The sequence below is a fragment of the Nicotiana tabacum genome, chromosome 12 (assembly GCF_000715075.1).
Source record: "Nicotiana tabacum cultivar K326 chromosome 12, ASM71507v2, whole genome shotgun sequence".
Taxonomy (NCBI): domain Eukaryota; kingdom Viridiplantae; phylum Streptophyta; class Magnoliopsida; order Solanales; family Solanaceae; genus Nicotiana; species Nicotiana tabacum.
Genome location: NC_134091.1, coordinates 49,735,274 through 49,753,968, shown reverse-complemented (window position 1 = coordinate 49,753,968; position 18,695 = coordinate 49,735,274). Strand labels below are relative to the sequence as shown.

At 38.3% G+C, this 18,695-nt stretch overlaps 1 protein-coding gene across 1 annotated transcript; it reads right to left on the bottom strand.

Moving 5' to 3' along the window:
* Nucleotides 1–6,025: 6,025 nt before the first annotated feature.
* LOC107776292 (protein trichome berefringence-like 7) lies at nucleotides 6,026–9,727 on the bottom strand. The gene is made up of 4 exons (XM_016596167.2): nucleotides 8,591–9,727; nucleotides 6,941–7,099; nucleotides 6,429–6,744; nucleotides 6,026–6,292 (listed from the first exon to the last, which is right to left on the bottom strand). Exons 1-3 carry the CDS (start codon nucleotides 9,391–9,393, stop codon nucleotides 6,447–6,449), a joined length of 1,260 nt encoding a protein of 419 aa, XP_016451653.2. The 5' UTR covers nucleotides 9,394–9,727; the 3' UTR covers nucleotides 6,026–6,292; nucleotides 6,429–6,446.
* Nucleotides 9,728–18,695: the final 8,968 nt, after the last annotated feature.

The window sequence follows — 18,695 nt, the reverse complement described above, 5'->3', positions numbered from 1 at the left end:
TACGGGCTATCTTTATTTCGAGTTCGAGTAAACACTCACTCGACCATTGCGCCTACGGGCCACATTATCTCGAGTTCGAAACATTCACTCGATCATTACGCCTACGGGCTACTTATATTACTTCGAGTTCGAATCATTCACTCGACTATTAAGCCTACGGGCTACTGTTATTTCGAGTTCGAGCAAACACTCACTCGACCATTGCGCCTACGGTCCACATTACTTCGAGTTCGAATCATTCACTCGACTAAGCCTACGGGATATCTTTATTTTGAGTTTGAGCAAATACTCACTCGACCATTGTGCCTACGGGCCACACTATCTCGAGTTCGAAATATTTACTCGACTATTAAGCCTACGGGCTGCTGTTATTCCGAGTTCGAACAAGCACCCACCCGACCATTACGCCTACGGGCTACAATATTTCAAGTTCAAAACATTCACTCAACGGCTAATAAGCTACTCTTACTCTGAGTTTACATTAACTCAACCAGTACATTACACCTACAGATTATGTTCCTTCAAAGTTTGAATCATCGACTCAACAAGCAAACCCAGGGGCTACAAATCTGATCGATCAGAGAGATTACAAGGTCAACATTCGATCAAAAGTCTTCACAAAACAAAAACAAGTCGACCTCGTTATACATATATATACAAAAATTGCCTACGTGATTAAATTACAAACATGAAGAATTAGAAATTAAGCTTCCTGGTCGAGCTCTTCCCCGTCCTCAGATTCGCTTTTTCTACCATCATCATCATCATCATCAGAGGCCAAGGCTTCGGCTTCCGCTTCGAGCTCTTTTGCCTTTTTTACATCTTCGGTAAGGTTGAAACCTCGAGCATGTATCTCCTCGAGGGTCTCCCTCCGAGACCTACACTTGGCAAGTTCGGCAACCCAATGAGCTCGAGTATCGGCGGTCTTCTTCGCTTCCCGGGCCTCCATCTGAGCAGCCTCAGCATCAGCCCGATATACAGCAATGGACTTATCTGCCAAGACTTTTGACGACTCAACCTCCGCCTTAGCCTCAGCAAGTCGTGTTTCAAGCTCCTCGATCTTCTTAGCTTGAACCGACCCCTTTTTCTTGGCACTTCGAAGTTGAACGTCGGCCGATAATAACTTTGTTAAGATAGTTTCTTTTTTCGCTGCCAGGCGGTCGAGGGTCTCCTTCCACTGATTGCATTCAACTCGGATTTGATCGACTTCTTCTCGAAGTAACCCGATCTTTTCGATCGTTTGCTACAACTAAGACAACGAAGGGTTAACTTCCACGGTTGAGTCAGACCCATACTTTAACAGAACGAGGCTCACCTGCTTATCGAGCTCGACCCCTTCTTCACGGACCTTAGCCAAATCCGCTTGGAGGTCCTTTATAGCCTCTTCTTTTTGGCTGCAAAGAAGCCACAGGGCATCTCTCTCACCTGAGACCTTCCGGAGCTCGGCCTCACACTGGCTAAGATCGGCTCAAAACCTACTAATGACCTGCACAGTAAGAAACACGAGTCAAGTATGGAAAAGAACAAAGAAACCAAGTATGGAAGAATCATTACCCGAATAATGAAACGCCGAGCCTCCTCTAATAAAAGAGAAGCGTCACCAATATCGGAACCATCGTCGACTCCAATAAAACAATCCCTAAAAGGATCCCCTGCACCAGAGCCTTCGCCGATATCAGGAGCCTTCAACTATCGAGCTTCCTTCAACGCCTCCTCAGAAAAAGATGGAAGAGAAGGCGAATGACCCATTGTCATAGCCCCGAGCAAATCACTCGGAGTACTCCGATCGAGACTCAGGTCTTCGGAAACAACCCCGGCAGCCACAACCGCCATCGGCTCGGGAGCTCTGGCAACCTCGATGGCCTCCGTAGATCAGACTACCAAAGCCGAGGAGCTATTTTCTTCTTCTTTTTCTCTCAGTCGATGGACCGAGTCAATCGAAAGGGCAATTACTTTTCTCCTCACCCTTCGAGTTTTGGGCTTGGGGTCCTCTGACCGAGAGGAAGCTCTTCGCATCTTATCTTCCCCTTGTTTGGGGACTTGGGACTTGTTTCCTTCTTCACAGCTCGAAGGCCTCAAAGCGGCATCCCTAGTTACGCCTGCACAAAAGGAAATCGGTAACGAATATAACGCAAAGAATACTTCGAAGGAAACAAAAAGCAAACCTCACCATGGTTCTTGGCCTCCTATCTGCCTTTTGCCAAATCGCGCCAAGCGCGCTCGGCGTAAGAGGAGGTCGAGGCTAACTTCCGAACCCAGTCCTCGAGATCAGGCACCGCTTGTGGCATCCAAGGGGCAGCTGAACATCAGGGAAGGACATCAGAAAAAATCGAAAAGGGACATGAAAAGTGAACAAAAATCACTTACAGTCAAAATTCCATTCTTCAGGGAGCGACATTTTCTCCTCCAGAATGAGATCACGGGTCCTCACTCCTAACGACCCATCTAACCCCGATCCTTGTCTTCATCGATGCTCGACATCAAAGCTTCGATGCCCGACGATGGAGTCTGATTAGTCCTCGAAAGATCTGAGGCCGATACAGTCGTATAAGATGGTTCAGGGAAAAATCTAACCCCCCGGCTTTGATAGAGAAGAAACGCAACAAGATCACTATATGCCATAGAGAGGGATGAATTTGGCCAAGGGTGACTTGATACCTTTTGCAGAAATCAATAATCACCGGGTCGACGGGTCCCAGTGTGAAGGAATAAGTATAAACACTTAAAAATCCCTCCACGTAAGTGGTAACACTCTCATCGGAAGATGGAATTTGCAACACGACCTCGGGACCCCAGTTGCAGTCTTTTCGGACGGCCTCGAGGTGATCCTCCGTTATGGAGCACGTATACATCAATACGTGTTCACATCGACCCGGAACGGAGGAAGGATTCTCCACCTTAAAATCGGTCTTCAAAGTGCACGGGCCAGGAACATAGTCATGAACTGACGGTTCCACCGGTGCCTTATCATCAGACGGTCGTGAGGAAGAAGCTTTCTCCTTCTGAGGTACGGTTTTGGAAGTTTTCGCCATTGATATGAAAGGAAAGAGTGCAAAGGAAGGTCAAGAAATAGACAGCACCAAAATTCTGGTATGGGCGGCCCCGTAGCAGCGAAATAGAGAGGATAGATAAGAAAGTTTGGAAGAAGAGAAGGCGCAAAAATGGTAAAGGTTGTATGGAAAGACTATTTATAGACTAAGGCATGACGGTTCGGTATCAGCGATGGCCGACCACCATTTGACACACATTAAATGCTTCGGTAAAACCGAGTCGATGGGACAACTATCACATACGTCAAGATCGGGTTCGATAGAAACGTCAGCATAAATTTGATCGAGCCGCAGCGAAATCATATCGTTCCTCGCCACATCCTTTCCAAGAAACGAGGGGACTATCTGTGTACGGCCATAACCGATTCTCAGTCATAATGGCCGGTCAAGACAATGACGTTTCAATCGAAGGGTATCCACATGACAAGCTTGGACGGATTCCGAAGTAGGGACGTCGAGCTTCGCGCTATAAATGGCAAAACTAGATATCATTATCGAGCCCGTGTTCGAATCGAACTACGGGGCAACACCGATCGATACGGACCCCGAATATCGATGTCCCAAGACAGAACCGAGCTCGAACCAAGACTGGGAGTTCGACCTAACACCGAGCTCGAGCCAGTGCCAAGCTCGCAGACAAGAGCCATTACAATCGCACCGAGAATCAAGGAAGAGACAAACCATCATGGGTCCTCCACTATATGCATTATTTTATTATGTTGTTATAGATAAAGCAGCTATCCTCTACTATAAAAAGGGGGATAGACTGCAATAGAGGCAAGTTCTCCAAGATACATTAAGATTTCATTGTGCTTGTTTTTCTAATTCGTTTCAGTCTTCCCGTCCATCATTCCCATTTTATAGCAAAAATACCTGTATTGTCATTTTGTATCAAAGGGATTCGCATACCATTAGAACCATATCTAAATTTAACGTTATCCGATTTTTCACATTGTTAGCCATAGTTATAATCTTGGGAAGTTAATATGAAGCCTTTTGATGTTGGTGATGAAGAGAAGTACTATAACTCTGCTTATTTACGAGGATGGAATTTTAAGTTTTTCTTTTTTCTTTCTCTATCTGTCTCTCTCTTGGTCTTTTTTTTTCTCTTTTTAATTTAGGGAATGCTTCCAAGTAAGAAGAGACTTGGCTCTCATGTGAAGATTTAGGAAGACTTAATATATATGTTTTGATTGAAGTAGAAATGACTTTTTCTTTAGCTGTTAAGTGATCTAGTGTCCTACACCACAAGACAGGGGACATTGACAAGAAAGGTTTAGAGAGCTTCTATTCTATAGGGTAGAGTTGCACCATTTTCTTTTAGCCCCAAAGCAAAAATACAGAGAAAAACAATTTTACATATTCTATTCTATAGGGTAGAGTTGTGCCAGATTCTTGTAGCCCCGTAGAAAAATGACAGAAAGACATCAATACATACTTCCTTATTCTGTTCTGCCAGCAATTTACCAGCTACTCTAGTGCAAAATAAATTTCCAATAACAATTGCTCTTTTCTTCTCCAACTTCTCTTGAAGAATGGAAGTGCCAAACAAATTATATACACTTTGTAAGAATTTTTCTAATATAATAGGCAATAGCTAGTTGGATATTCAACTGTAGATCAATTTGTTTCAGCATTAGTTTGTTTACATAGGATATATAAAATATGGATTTGATTTATGTATGGTCATTAAATTTTATCCGCTTTATAACAGTGAAGCTACAAAATATTTTCTTGTCATATCAAAGTAATTAAACTTTTAAGTAATAATAGGGGCGTACATGGAACGGGTTGGTTTGATTTTTATCCAAACCGAATCAAACCAATTATATCGGTTTGGATTTGTTCGATTTTTTTGGGATTTCAGATTTTTTGTTACATGAATATTATTTAATCTTACTTTGTTAAAGTTATAGATAAAATTTTGATTAATAAATATTTGTTTAGTAAAATTTTTAAAAACTGATAAACATATGATCATACAAATATTCTTGTAAGAGAATTCTTATATTAACACACGATAATTATTTTCTTAGTCATCTAACGATAATTTTTCTTTAACGTACACTTTCAAGGTTAACCGAATTTAATAATTATACCAATCAATATGAATCTTAAATAATGATATGTTCTATTTAATTTTAAAATAAATACCATTTCAAATTCGAAAAAGATATAAGAAATTAACAAATCTTGACATATGAATATGAAAGAACAAAGAAATTGACGCATTTCAATAATACTTGATAAGAAAGTGATGATACAACCCATTATTTAAAGTACATAAAAATGAATGCACTTCATAATTCTATTAAATATTACATCCCATGAGAGGATCCCAAATTTCTAAATATTTTTTAAAGAGAATTCTATATAAAGTTATAAAATAAATATAAAAATTATATATTCATATGTCGGTTTGGTTCAGATTTTTTTACTCAATACCAAATCAAATCAAACCAAACCTAATTTGACTTATCGGTTTGTGTGTGATTTTCTGGTTATTTGAACACCCCTAAATAATATAATACTAATAAATTTTACGAAACTATTTTTTGTCACACTAAATTAACCGAACTATGTGCGTGCATGGATTTTAATATCCCTTCCATCATACATATCATTTTGTTCCTTAATGTATGAACAAATGATTACATACATTCGTTTTGTTAATCCCTAATTTCCCAAGACGGAGAACTCAGTTCCAGCTTTTAACGATGTAAGTCTAATACAAAATTATCGACTAACTAATTGCAATGAGTGAAATTCTTTTTTCTCATCTTTGCCTTTCTTGGGTGAGTGATTTAAGTTTTTTCTCGAATCATCATCATTCTTTCATATTGAAATTTTGCTATCACCATTGTTTCTCTCTTGCCTAATGAAATTATGAAATCATTAACAATGTTAAAGAAATTGCTTTTAGACGATTTGACAGATCGAATTGTACACACAGACCATTACGGCACCTTGGCATGTTTTCCTCTAAATCAAATTTCGTATTCCTAATAAATGGCTAGAGTACAAGCTCTCTCGAAGCACCACACGATAAACAACAACTACTACTATGCCTTAATCTCAATTACTTTGAGACCGGCTATAGGAATCATCACTGTTTATGTAGACCACCATACACACAAAAAAAAGAATTTAAAAAAAATTCAATCTCTCCCCCACGGCGGCCCCTCTTTCGCTCACAATGACCAAGACTTTCGTGTGGTAAAGGTAATCAAGTTGAATAAAATCTGCAGAAAATGTAAACAAATGTTGAAATCAAACTATCGAACAGAGGACAACGGGTTCAAGCCCGAATACTTAACTAACAGATATTCCGAGAAATATTGAATCAGTAAGGGAAAGAGAAAACAACACGAAATGTACTTGCATATATTCATGAAGCTAATGAATCTGATATTGCTGTTCTGAAAATAGAAAGGCAAAAAGAAGTTCGTTCCACATATCAGGCACACCAGGTAAGCAGTAATGGCTACAATCTGGAACTGATGGATTGTCACTCCAATTACCAACATGTGCATCGCTTCGGTATGCCCCCATCGGAGTGACATGCAGCAGTGTCACAGGGATTGCTGCATTTTTCACAGTATCAATTATCATGTCCGAAAATGCACTCTTATCCTTGCCGTTGGTGTCCGACCAGGGCTGTCGTGTCACGTTGCATTTTTCACGGGGTCCAGCACTGATTCAAGCATAAGAAGGCTCTCATCAAATTTAGAAAAGAGATACAAGTGGAGAATAAACAGCTCTTACTCAAATTATATCCAACTATCGGACAAATTGCCCTCTAACTATAGCCTAGACAGTAATTTTTAAGGAAGTAAAAAAGCCAAGACAAAGGATACCAACACATTATATTAGTAGTAAATTGAGCATACCTCCAATGAGTAGCTTCGAAAGTCCGAAAGAATACACGTGTTCTATCAGAGTTGATCTTATTTTCGATCCAAGATTGCCAAGTAGTTAAGGCTTTATTGAAGGCACCATTTATTGTCATTCCGAGTTTCATCTTTCCGTCAATCTGGAAGTACCAGCCCCTGTCTGAAGAAGCATGTCAGAAGAGTTCTGTGGACAAATTGGTAAAGTAACTTCGCCATAAAAAGTGCAGAATAGTGGAGTATCTTCAGAAAGCATTTACTAGCACGTAAAACACATAAAGCCCCACGGGTTTAACTGTAATCGAATTCATCTTAAAGTACTTGATAAGTAAGAGGAGAAGTAGTTCAATTTCTTGCATAATTACACTGTCTGATGGAAACTCACTCTCTCACACACACAATCACGCATGTGAGCAGAGTAAATCAAAATTGTGAAAATCTATCTAGTATGATCCCTTTACTAGGCATTTGAAATCTGAAGGCCTACTTTTATCCATAACAAATCGATTCTTTAACAACCGAAGCTACAGATATGGAAATGTATTCATTACGGTGAGGGATCTTTTTATCAAGTTTTGCCGCATAATGATGTTGAACAAGCATTAAGACATCCCTTATTTGCAACTCATGTATTATGTAGAAGATCTAAGTTAACTTTCCTAGTTATATTTACGGATATTTAGCATGACAGTGAACATAAAATTTTCAAAATCTAGATAATAGTAGTCTTAGGCACATGTTGAACTAAGAACTATTATCAAATAATTGAGCTTTAGTTGCAAAAGCTCAAATGAAATGAGAATAGCCCCACTAGTCCTGTTACATAATATAGGCCATGAGGCAACTTCAGATGCGTAAGTCGGGGATATTTTCATTTACCTTGAAAGTGTTAATTTTGTGACAAGGAGACTGATTCTCATTATCAGGAAATGACCAACTCTATCAAACAAAACTGATTTAAAAGGTTGGCATGATAAATGACGAATAGTTGTGCGCTACTTGAGAGACTGGGTTAAGAAGCTTTTATACCGTAAGCGGTTGTTATAATCAGAATGACCATCATCATGCATCTAAAGGAGATACAAGGAGAACCAGGAAGCGAACAAACATTTTGTTCCCAACAAGAAATAAGTAAAGGTAACAAAGATTCACATGGAAAAGAGTAAAACATATCTTCTCACAAGAAGATGGTAACTTGGGTGATGTAAGATTCTCTAGTTAGATATGATGTGGATTTGGTGAGGACACTCCAATCTCTCTAACTGCTTAGGTCAAGATCTCAAATTCTGCTTAAGAAGACTCTCAAAATTTCATAGTGTCCATTTTCAGACTACAAAGCACAACTGCGACGAATCTACATGTCTCCTAGACTTAGGTTATATCAAATAAAAAAGAAACAGGTCAATTATTTGATGATCAGTAACATCATCAGTTATTTTACCAGCTTAAGATCATGTTACCTAATCAAGCAAATATATAAATGATAAGTTTCCAAGCTGAAGTTCTAGCACAAGAGAGTTGCAGTATATAGCACGACGAAAATTACCACGGTAAGCAAGGGCATAATACCAAATGAAAGTAAAGAGTCTTGCACAAAAGAAGAACTAACGTCTTCAAGAACAAGGAATTCAGCATGACCAGATCACTTACAGTTCAAAAAGCTTGGTGGGAGTCCACCAATGGCCGGTATTAAAGATTAGTATATCGGAATCAATCCATTCCTTGTTTATATCATCCAACTTATCAAGCATTAGTGCTTTCTCGATCCTCTTTGGTGAACGTTTTGGTGGCGATCCAGGCTGTACTAGGAAAATTGACCTATAAAACTCAACTGTAAAATTAAAGGAACTAAATCGAACTTGTAAATGCCTAATCTGTCTAGTGATCTTCCTTCCCTTGACTTCATACACGCTATTCTTGTCCTCAACACCAGTCATCAATATGCATATCATGGACTCCCATTGAGTTCTACTTAATGAATCACCAACAAATACAATCCTTTTTCCCCTTAAATTTTTCAAGATTACATGAACATCAAATCTTGGAATTTCACAATTCCTAGGTTTCCACCTCCACTTGAGATACTCTTTATCCTTCCTACCATTACCTAAACAACTAAAACCTTGTTCAGCAAATGGGCATTCTGATGCATTGTACAAAGGATAACTTTCATCAGGCACCCAATTTCCAACAAATAAATTGCATTCACCACTAAAGTTAGTATTTGTTCTATTATCTCCTGCATTTTCAAGAACAATTGGTTGTGGAAAAGAATTTGTATTGTAGAAATAACCAAACCCTATTGCCACAAGAAACAACAATAATAAGGATCCAATTACAAGGACCCTATTGAACGAATGAAAAATCCAAGTTTGACAATGCTTCAACTTGCCAAAGTTCAAATCTTTAGGCCTAAAATGGCCAAAAGAACTCAACTTCAACCTATTCACCATCTATATGAACACCAAGAATGAACATTAAGTTGTAAAACAGACCTTATAGCAACAGACAAATCAAGCTATATCTCCAAACAAAGATGAAAAATCAAGATTTTGAAGAGAACCCACGAAGCTAAACAGCTTTATAGAGCTGAGTATTAGCAAAAAAGAATGAGAAGTATAAAACTGTAAATGGATCTTGAAGCTTCTTTAGTTGCAGTTGTTGATTAGGACACGCAGAGGAAAATATGGCTAAGAACTGAGGGTACGTTTGTCATTTCCACTTCAAAGTAGCTTTGGCTTGTCCGAATGTGATCTATGAACTAAATTTGGTGGAAATATGTCAGTGGAGTAAATATAGCATAGAACTAAATTTATAGGTTGCAATCAGCTGCTAGCTGGAACAAATATGCCTGTGTACGGCTGCATCTCATTGGCTACATTTTTAAATAGCGGAAATTTTGCCTTCTTTTCTAATTTTGTCTTTCCTTAATGTTTCTTCGTGTTCAGGGGAAGTTTCCTTTCTGTAATATAAACATACTTTATGTTGGTCAATTCCTACTGTATCGATCTCACCACAAATAATTTCCTTTAATTGGAAATCAAGAAGAAAAAGTTTATTAGATAAGTGATACTTTAAAATTACATAAGTATGTAGCTAAATGCATGATAATAAGATAATTTATTAAGAAAATCATTCAAAATTGTAGGAGTAAATTTCATGTGTGGTCATTCAATTTTGTGTTCATTACCCAAAAGTCATTTTTCTTTCTTTTGTTACGTAAAAGTCATTCAACTTTGTGTTCATTATCCAAAAATCTCTTTCTTTTGTTACACAAAAATTATTTTACTATGGATTAGATGGGTACATGGAGTGTATATGAGAGAGAACCACGATATCTGGATTCACACTCCACCCGTTGACAGCAGCTGGTACTAGAGGAAGCTTAATTCCAGTAAAGTAGCTATGACAAATTGGTACAATAATGGCACCTATTGTTTAACAACAAATGGTGCATATTCTGTCAGTAAAAGCTATATTAGCTTACTGGGAAGCATGGAGAAAATGATAAAAGCTGATTTAGTATGGAACAACATTATGCTACCTAGACATAGGTTTATAGTATGGTTCGCTAATCCAGAGAAGTTGTTAATAAAAGAGAGGTTGATCCGACTCCATATACCAGTAGATGATGGAATGTGCTGCTTATGTGATGAGAACAAGGCTGAAAGCCAGTTACACCTCTTTACTGAGTGTAGTTGGACAGTGAAATTGCAAGATGAACTGAAAATGTGGTCGGGTATCAGAATGCAGAGGAAAGGGACAACTCAATGCATGAAATGGATCAAAACCAGACATTAGAAGCAGTTCAAGAAGGAATTAGCAGCATTAATATGGGGTGCAAAGCTCTACCACACATGGAAGACTCGAAATTGGAAACTTTTTAGAGGGATAAATATAAATACTGAGGTTGTGTTTATGCAGATAAAGAAAGAGATTGTAGAGAGGGTAGAACACTTGAAATACTCTAGGAAAGCAAGTAGATCTAGTTATTTGAGGCAGCAACTATGTAATTAGTTGAGTGATGTTTTTCCTTATTCGAGGCTTTGGAGATCTCTCTGAAGTGCTCATTAGGTGTAAACATTTGATTGTCAATGGTAATACTTCACTGTTTTACCAAAAAATAAAAAAAGATAAAGGACCATCTTCTGATTGATTTCAACACTGTAGCCAACGGGTTAAACTAGTTGACTTGAGAGAGAAAGAACTCTCCATGTGAATTGTGATATTTTCTCCCCCATTCTCCACGTCTACGCTACTACTTTCATTTTTTTTTTTGTTTGAATGTGATCGAATGATAATGAGAGAGTTGTGTTCTTTAAGTTCTTTTTTTAACAAAGGCAGAATACGCTTAAAATTTTTTACACTTTTCACTTTGACACTTTATCTTAAGTTTGTTCCATCTAAACACTTTAACAAGGTTGCCATTTAGACACGTATAACTGACATGTCATTGGGCGTAATTCACACCTATTTTAAGAGGGTGGACCGCATATATAAAGCCATTAATATGAGCCAAAAGTACATGCGGTAACAAAAGGAAAAAAGCATTATTTTAAAAAAAAAATTCTCTTTCTGTCCTCCCTCTAAGCCACTACCACCACCGGGCCGCTGACTCCATCACCATATCAACCGCAACTATTTTATTGGGGAAAAATTCCTATTTTCAGTTTAGTATAGATCAAACAAAATTTAAATCTTCATGTTAAGGGACAGCATCGATATAATCACTTGTTTGTCATAGAAATAAGAGCTTAGGAACTGTAATACCCTATATTTTTAATAAGGGTGTATTGGTCATTAGTAAAATAATAATAATAATAATAATAAAAAAAAAAAAAACTAACTATAAAAAACAAAAAAAAAGAATAAACATTCAATAAAGGGCCGAAGCCCATTCAGTGAAAACAACAAAAACAAATAAAGAAAGAAAGGGGAAAAGGGTCTAAGCAGAAACTTCAGAAAACTCTAGAAAAAAAAAATTCGAAGAAGAAGAAGAAGAAGAAGAAGAAGAAGAAGAAGAAGAAGAAGAAGAAGAAGAAGAAGAAGAAGAAGAAGAAGAAGAAGAAGAAGAAAGCTGGAACCAAACCTTGAGAAATTTTAAATACGCACTGGTTCTTACGGGTAATACTCGAATTTCTCATCTGGGTTCTTTTTTTTCTGGTAATTCTTTCTATCTAAGTTCATATATTTGAAGGGTTTCACAAGGTATAAAAAATTTAATACCAATAAGAGCTATTCTGGGCAAATTATGCAATTGGAAGTTGGACAATGTTACTATAGGATAAATTCACTTGAAAAAAGAAGGGTATTGATGTATTTGTACTTAAACTAGTCTCATTATATATGATCTTTGTTAGTTGTAAATTAAGTTAGGGTGCAAGGATTAAGTTTTGGTGTTTAACTGTATTGTAATTATAATATTGAATTTGGGTTTGAATGTGGTAAGTCTAGTATTGAGTACAAAAGATAAGTACCAATTAAGAAGGAATATTATGGACAGTAATATTATTTCAGTTTTAATTTATGCACACGATTAAGGAAATTAAACAATATAGGGAATAAACCATATAAATACCTTTTTATTTAAAAGATTTTGGACTAATTTAAATTACTCATAGCATGGGTAAATATAATTCGGCGAATTAATGATAAAATATAAAACTCGGAGGATTGGGTATTCAAAATTAGTGATGGATTTAGCCTAAATGAGGCAATTAAGATTAGATCGATATTATGTAATTATAGATTGATTGGAGGAATTTGTACAAATTGCTCGAGGTGAAGCATTTGGTATTTCGGCACGAGTACTATGAGTAGTAATCTTACCGCAATTTATATTTTCATAACTTGCATGATTTACACATGATTTTTAATATGAATATGTTACTGATTATTTTTGAGTTGCATGTGGGACAAGTCTTTTACTCGATATGATACCGGAACCGTTAATTGAGATGATTACCGTAGTTTTAAATATTTTCGTTATCACTAGATCTGTTTTACCGTTACATGAATTTACTGTTATCGAAATGAAATTATATGATTTGATAAGAACCGAAATGCCCTATATTATTTTAAAATATTTTCTACGAGTATATACGGATTACAAAGACAAGTATAAATGGGAGTAGACTTTGAAGGATCCCGTAGCTAACGGCGGGTTCGTTAGACCTGGTGCATCTTGTAATTACCGATTACTGTTACAACCCTCGCTAGTAAGAAGGCAGAACTAGCATACCGTTACCGATTTTCCTCGAGTAGGGATTGCCATTATATTTGACTTATTGCGAAGAACTCCACAGTTATACCGATTACATGATCCGTTTATTGAAACCTCCCAAATGTGAATATTGATATTATACAGTAGTTAACGAACTTATTACTGAATTGTTAATTGTATTATACTACAAGAAAACATGATGAGACTGAAAATTATTTATTATTTCTGAAAGGAAATCTTTATGTTATTTTTATGTTATATTCTGTTTGAGATACTAGCATATTTTTTGACTTGTCCCCAATAAAAACGATTGTGATTAAGTGTTATTACTCACTGAGCTAGCGACTCATTCCCCGCTAAATTATTTTACAGAGACAACAACTGACGCGGGGGGAGATTTCGTTAATTAGAGCGCACAAGTTGATAGTTCTTGGTGAGCCTCGCACTTGTTCGCGTGGGCGAAGATTTTATTTATTGTTATGGTCTTTCTTTGAAATCTTAGAGTCGCTCCATAGTCAATATTTTAGTATCATGAGTATTCTTTTGTTATTATAGTCTTATGTTGAGTATCGTTTTTTTATTATCTAAGTTGGAGATAAATTAGTATTTTTGGTTATTAGTGAGTTGATTAGTAATGGTGCAGACTTGCTTTGGTTAATTGATAAGTTGTCGATTGTTTGATTTGATATTAGGATGGTTAGTTGTTGATTTTGAGACAGGAAAATTTTTTGGATAATCCAAAAACAGAGAAAACTCTGCCCGATTTTCTGTAAAATACCGATGAGGCTTACTTGGGAGCACTTACTCCTAAACGCCGGTCACGATCCTATATTGGGTCGTGACAAAGTTGATATCAGAGCTTAGGCTTTATGTCCCGAGTCATGGAGCAATGTTTAGTAGAGTCTTGTTCATGGGTATGTAGGCGCCCATACTTATGATCTTGAGGCTACTGAACATCTAGAAATGTTTTTCCTTCTTTCATTCTTGATCGTGCATTGAGATAACTTGAGATTGACTTTGGAATATTTCTTTCGCAGATGGATAGGACACGCACACCCTCATCTGCTGGACGTGGTGCTACCCGGGGTGGCGGTCAAGTTGGTGTTCATCAAACTAGAAGACAGGCTGCCCCTCAACCTGAAATTGAAAACATGGGTCAGCCCCAAGCTGCTATACAAGATCAAATGCAAGGGCAGGAAGTTCAGGATGCTCCACCACTAGTGCCAACTATTGTGCCTACTGTTGCCTTACCTGCAGACGCAGTGGCAAGATTATTCAATGTGTTAGAGGCATTGGTGCCTACTCAGGGTGAAAGTTCAGCTCCTCAGGCTACTTTACAGACACAAGCACCTGCACAGACTCAGACTTTCAGGAATAAGAAAGTATCCCTACAAGAGTTCCTGAAATTGAAATCACCAAAATTCATAGGTTCTGATAATTTAGCAGATCCTCAAAGTTTCTTGGATAGGACATCAAGGCATTATGTGCTCTAGGATGTTCTAGTGAGAGAGCCGTAGAGCTCGCAGTATACAAACTAGAGGATATGGCAAACACATGGTATGAAACTGTATTGCTAGGAAGGCCAGCAGGAGCAGCACCACTGACATGGGACGAATTCACTAAATTGTTCATGAATCATTTTCTTCCGGATAGCCTGATGCAAAAATATGCTAGAGACTTTGAGAGATTGGTTCAGTCTCCAGATATGGATGTATCAACATATAACACCAAGTTTTGTAAGCTGGCTAGATATGCTCCGTACTTAGTGCCTACCGAAGAAGCTCGAGTTCAGAGGTTCGTAGATGGATTGGTTGGTCGGTTATACACCACAGTAGCCCCACAGATGAAGACTTTATCCTACTCTGATGCCGTCGAACTTGCTAGAAAAATTGAAAACAAGGGACGTGATGAGCGTGCGGCTAGTGATTTACATAAGAAGGCCAAGACATGAGGGTCTTTCAGTGGCGATTTTAGTGAAAATCGAAAAGCAGGAAATCAGGGACAACAACAACAGGGTTCTCAGATAGGGACACATCTGTCTTCACATACCACATACATACCACATTACAGACTAGGTATTAGGGGACCGTCAGCATCTGGACATCGTAATCCTGGGCAGCTATATGCCACTACTCCAGTCTGCCAGACCTGCGGTAGATCTCATTTGGGCCAGTGTCGTGTTCTTACTGGAAAGTGCTTTCGGTGTGGCTAGTTGGGACATCACTTGAGGGATTGCCTTCAGCCTCCGAAGAATTTCAACCAGGCTTCTATTCAGTCGGTTGTACCTACTCAGACTACTCGTAATACTTCAGGTGCTACAGGTACAGGAAATAGAGGTCGAGGTGCTGGGGACCGTGCTACTGTGAATCAAGGACAAGGGAATGTTGGTAGAGGTCAGGCGAGGGTTTTTGCACTTACTAGACAGGATGCTCAGGCCTCGAATGTTATGGTTATATGTATTCTTTCTGTCTGTTCATTTGATGCACTTGTGTTGATTGGTCCGGGATCTACTCACTCCTATATGTCCTCGTACTTTGCTTTGAGGTTTAGTAGACAGCCTGAGCTATTGAATGATCCTTTTCTAGTTGCTACTCCTATTAGAGAGTCTCTATTAGCTGAAGACGTGTATCGTGCTTGTCAGATTCGGATTGAGGGTAGAGATACTCTAGCTGATCTTATTGTACTTGATATGATTGACTTTGACATGCTGATGGGAATGGATTGGTTATCTTCTTGCTATGCTATTGTCGATTGTCATGCAAAGATAGTCAAGTTTGAGATACCAAACGAACCTAGTTTTATTCTAAAAGGGGGTCAGGTTCTAGAGACTTGCAAAGTTGTATCTTTTATGAAGGCTCAACGACTTCTGAAGAAAGGTTGCTTGGGTCTCTTAGCTATTGTAAATGACACAAGAAAGGAAACAATTAGTATAGAAGATGTTCCAGTAGTGAGAAAATTTTCTGATGTATTTCCTGAGGATTTAGCGGGATTGCCTCCAGTACGAGAAATAGATTTTGGTACTGATTTGCCACCTGACACACAACCCATATCAATACCGCCATATCGGATGGCACCAGCAGAGTTGAAGGAGCTAAAACAAGATTTGTTAGATAAGGGTTTTATCAGACCGAGTATATCTCTATGGGGTGCATCAGTACTGTTCGTAAAGAAGAAAGACGAATCCCTGAGAATGTGCATTGACTACAGGCAGTTGAACAAGATAACAATACGCAATAAATATCCTTTGCCTTGTATAGATGACATGTTTGATCAGTTACAAGGATCTACCCACTTTTCAAAGATTGACCTCCGTTCTGGTTATCATTAGCTTAGAATCAAAGATGAAAATATTTCTAAGACTGCTTTCAGAACTCGATACGGGCACTGTGAGTTCCTTGTGATGCCATTCGGACTGACTAATGCTCCAGCTGCATTCATGGATTTAATGAATAGGGTGTTCAAGCCGTTTCTGGATAGATTTGTAATAGTATTTATTGATGATATCATGATATATTCTCGTAGCCAAGGAGAACACGAGGATCATCTCAGGACTGTGTTGCAGACATTGCGAGAACATCGACTTTATGCTAAGTTCTCAAAGTGTGAATTTTGGCTAGACTCAGTATCATTTCTGGGGAATGTCTTATCCAAAGATGGAATTATGGTAGATCCTAAGAAGACCGAAGTTGTGCAGAAATGGCCCAGACCTACTTCTCCTATAGAGATTCGCAACTTTTTAGGCTTAGCAGGCTATTACAGGTGTTTTGTGAAGGATTTCTCCATAATAGCAGTGCCACTGACTAAGCTAACATAGAAAAATGTAAAGTTTCAGTAGACGGAGGAATGTAAGCAGAGCTTTTAAAAACTCAAAACATGTTTGACAACTGTACCAATATTAGCCTTACCATCAGGTTCTGGAGGATTTACAGTATTCAGTGATGCCTCGAGAGTGGGATTAGGATGTGTTCTCATGCAAAATGATCGTGTTATAGCTTATGCTTCGAGACAATTGAAAAAGCACGAGAAAAACTATACTACACATGATTTAGAGATGGCTACAGTGGTATTTGCTCTAAAAATTTGGAGGCATTACCTATATGGCAAAACTTGTGAGATTTATACTGACCATAAAAGTCTGAAGTATATCTTTCAGCAGAGAGATCTGAATCTTCGACAACACCGGTGGATGGAACTACTCAAAGACTATGATTGTTCTATTTTGTATCATCCTGGAAAAGCCAATGTGGCTGATGCATTGAGTAGAAAATCTATGGGGGGTTTGGCACATATAGCTCATCCAAAGAGACTTTTGTCCAAAGATATTCAGAGACTAGAAGATACAGGTATCAGATTTAGTGTCAGAAATTCAGAGGCATTGTTGGTTTGTGCTCAGGCTAAGTATTCATTAGTTGAGCGCATTAAGGCTACCCAATATGAGGATGAGTGATTATGCAAATACAGAGATGAGGCCTTAGCTGGTAAAAACAAGGATATGATTGTTGAAAGTGATTGTGTGCTTCGAATGGGGGACATGCTATGTGTAACAGACGTAGATGGGTTGAGACATTCTATTCTTGAAGAAGCCCACAACTCTAAATACACCACACATCCTGGATCCACAAAAATTTACCAAGACCTGAAGCAATTCTATTGGTGGGAAGGTATAAAGAAAGATGTTGCTAACTTTGTTTCTAGTTGTTTGACTTGTCAGCAGGTCAAGGCTGAGCATCAGCGACCCGCAGGACTGTTACAACAAATTGAGATTCCAGAGTGGAAATGGGAAAGAATTACTATGGATTTTGTCACCGGGCTACCACGAACCCTTAGAGGTTATGACTATGTATGGGTGATTGTAGATCGGTTGACGAAATCAGCACACTTTTTTCCAGTAAAGAGTACATATGGTAGAGTGAGGTATGCACAGATATTTATGAACGAAATTGTCCAACTTCACGGAGTTTAATATCCATAATCTCTGATAGAGGATCATAATTTACCTCACACTTTTGGAAATCTTTTCAAGAAGCATTGGGTACACTAGTAGATCTTAGTACTGCATTTCATCCACAGACAGACGGGCAGTCTGAACATACTATACAGATTTTGGAGGATATGTTGAGAGCTTGCATTTTTGAGTTTGGAGGTAGTTGGGACGCTTATCTACCTTTAGCTGAATTTGCTTATAACAATAGCTTCCAGTCCAATATTCAAATGGCACCGTACGAAGCATTGTATGGTAGAAGATGTCGTTCTCCTATCGGAAGGTTTGAAGTTGGTAAGACTAACTTATTGGGACCTGACCTAGTACAAGAAGCTATGGACAAGGTCCAGTTGATCAGACAGAGATTGCTTGCAGCCCAAAGTAGACAAAAGTCTTATGTTGATAAGAGAAGAAGAGATTTAGCGTTCACAATTGGGGACAAAATGTTCCTATGAGTCTCCCCTATGAAAGGTGTAGTATGGTTTGGGAAAAGAGGCAAGTTGAGCCCTAGGTTTATAGGACCGTATGAGATACTAGACCGAGTGGGAGTT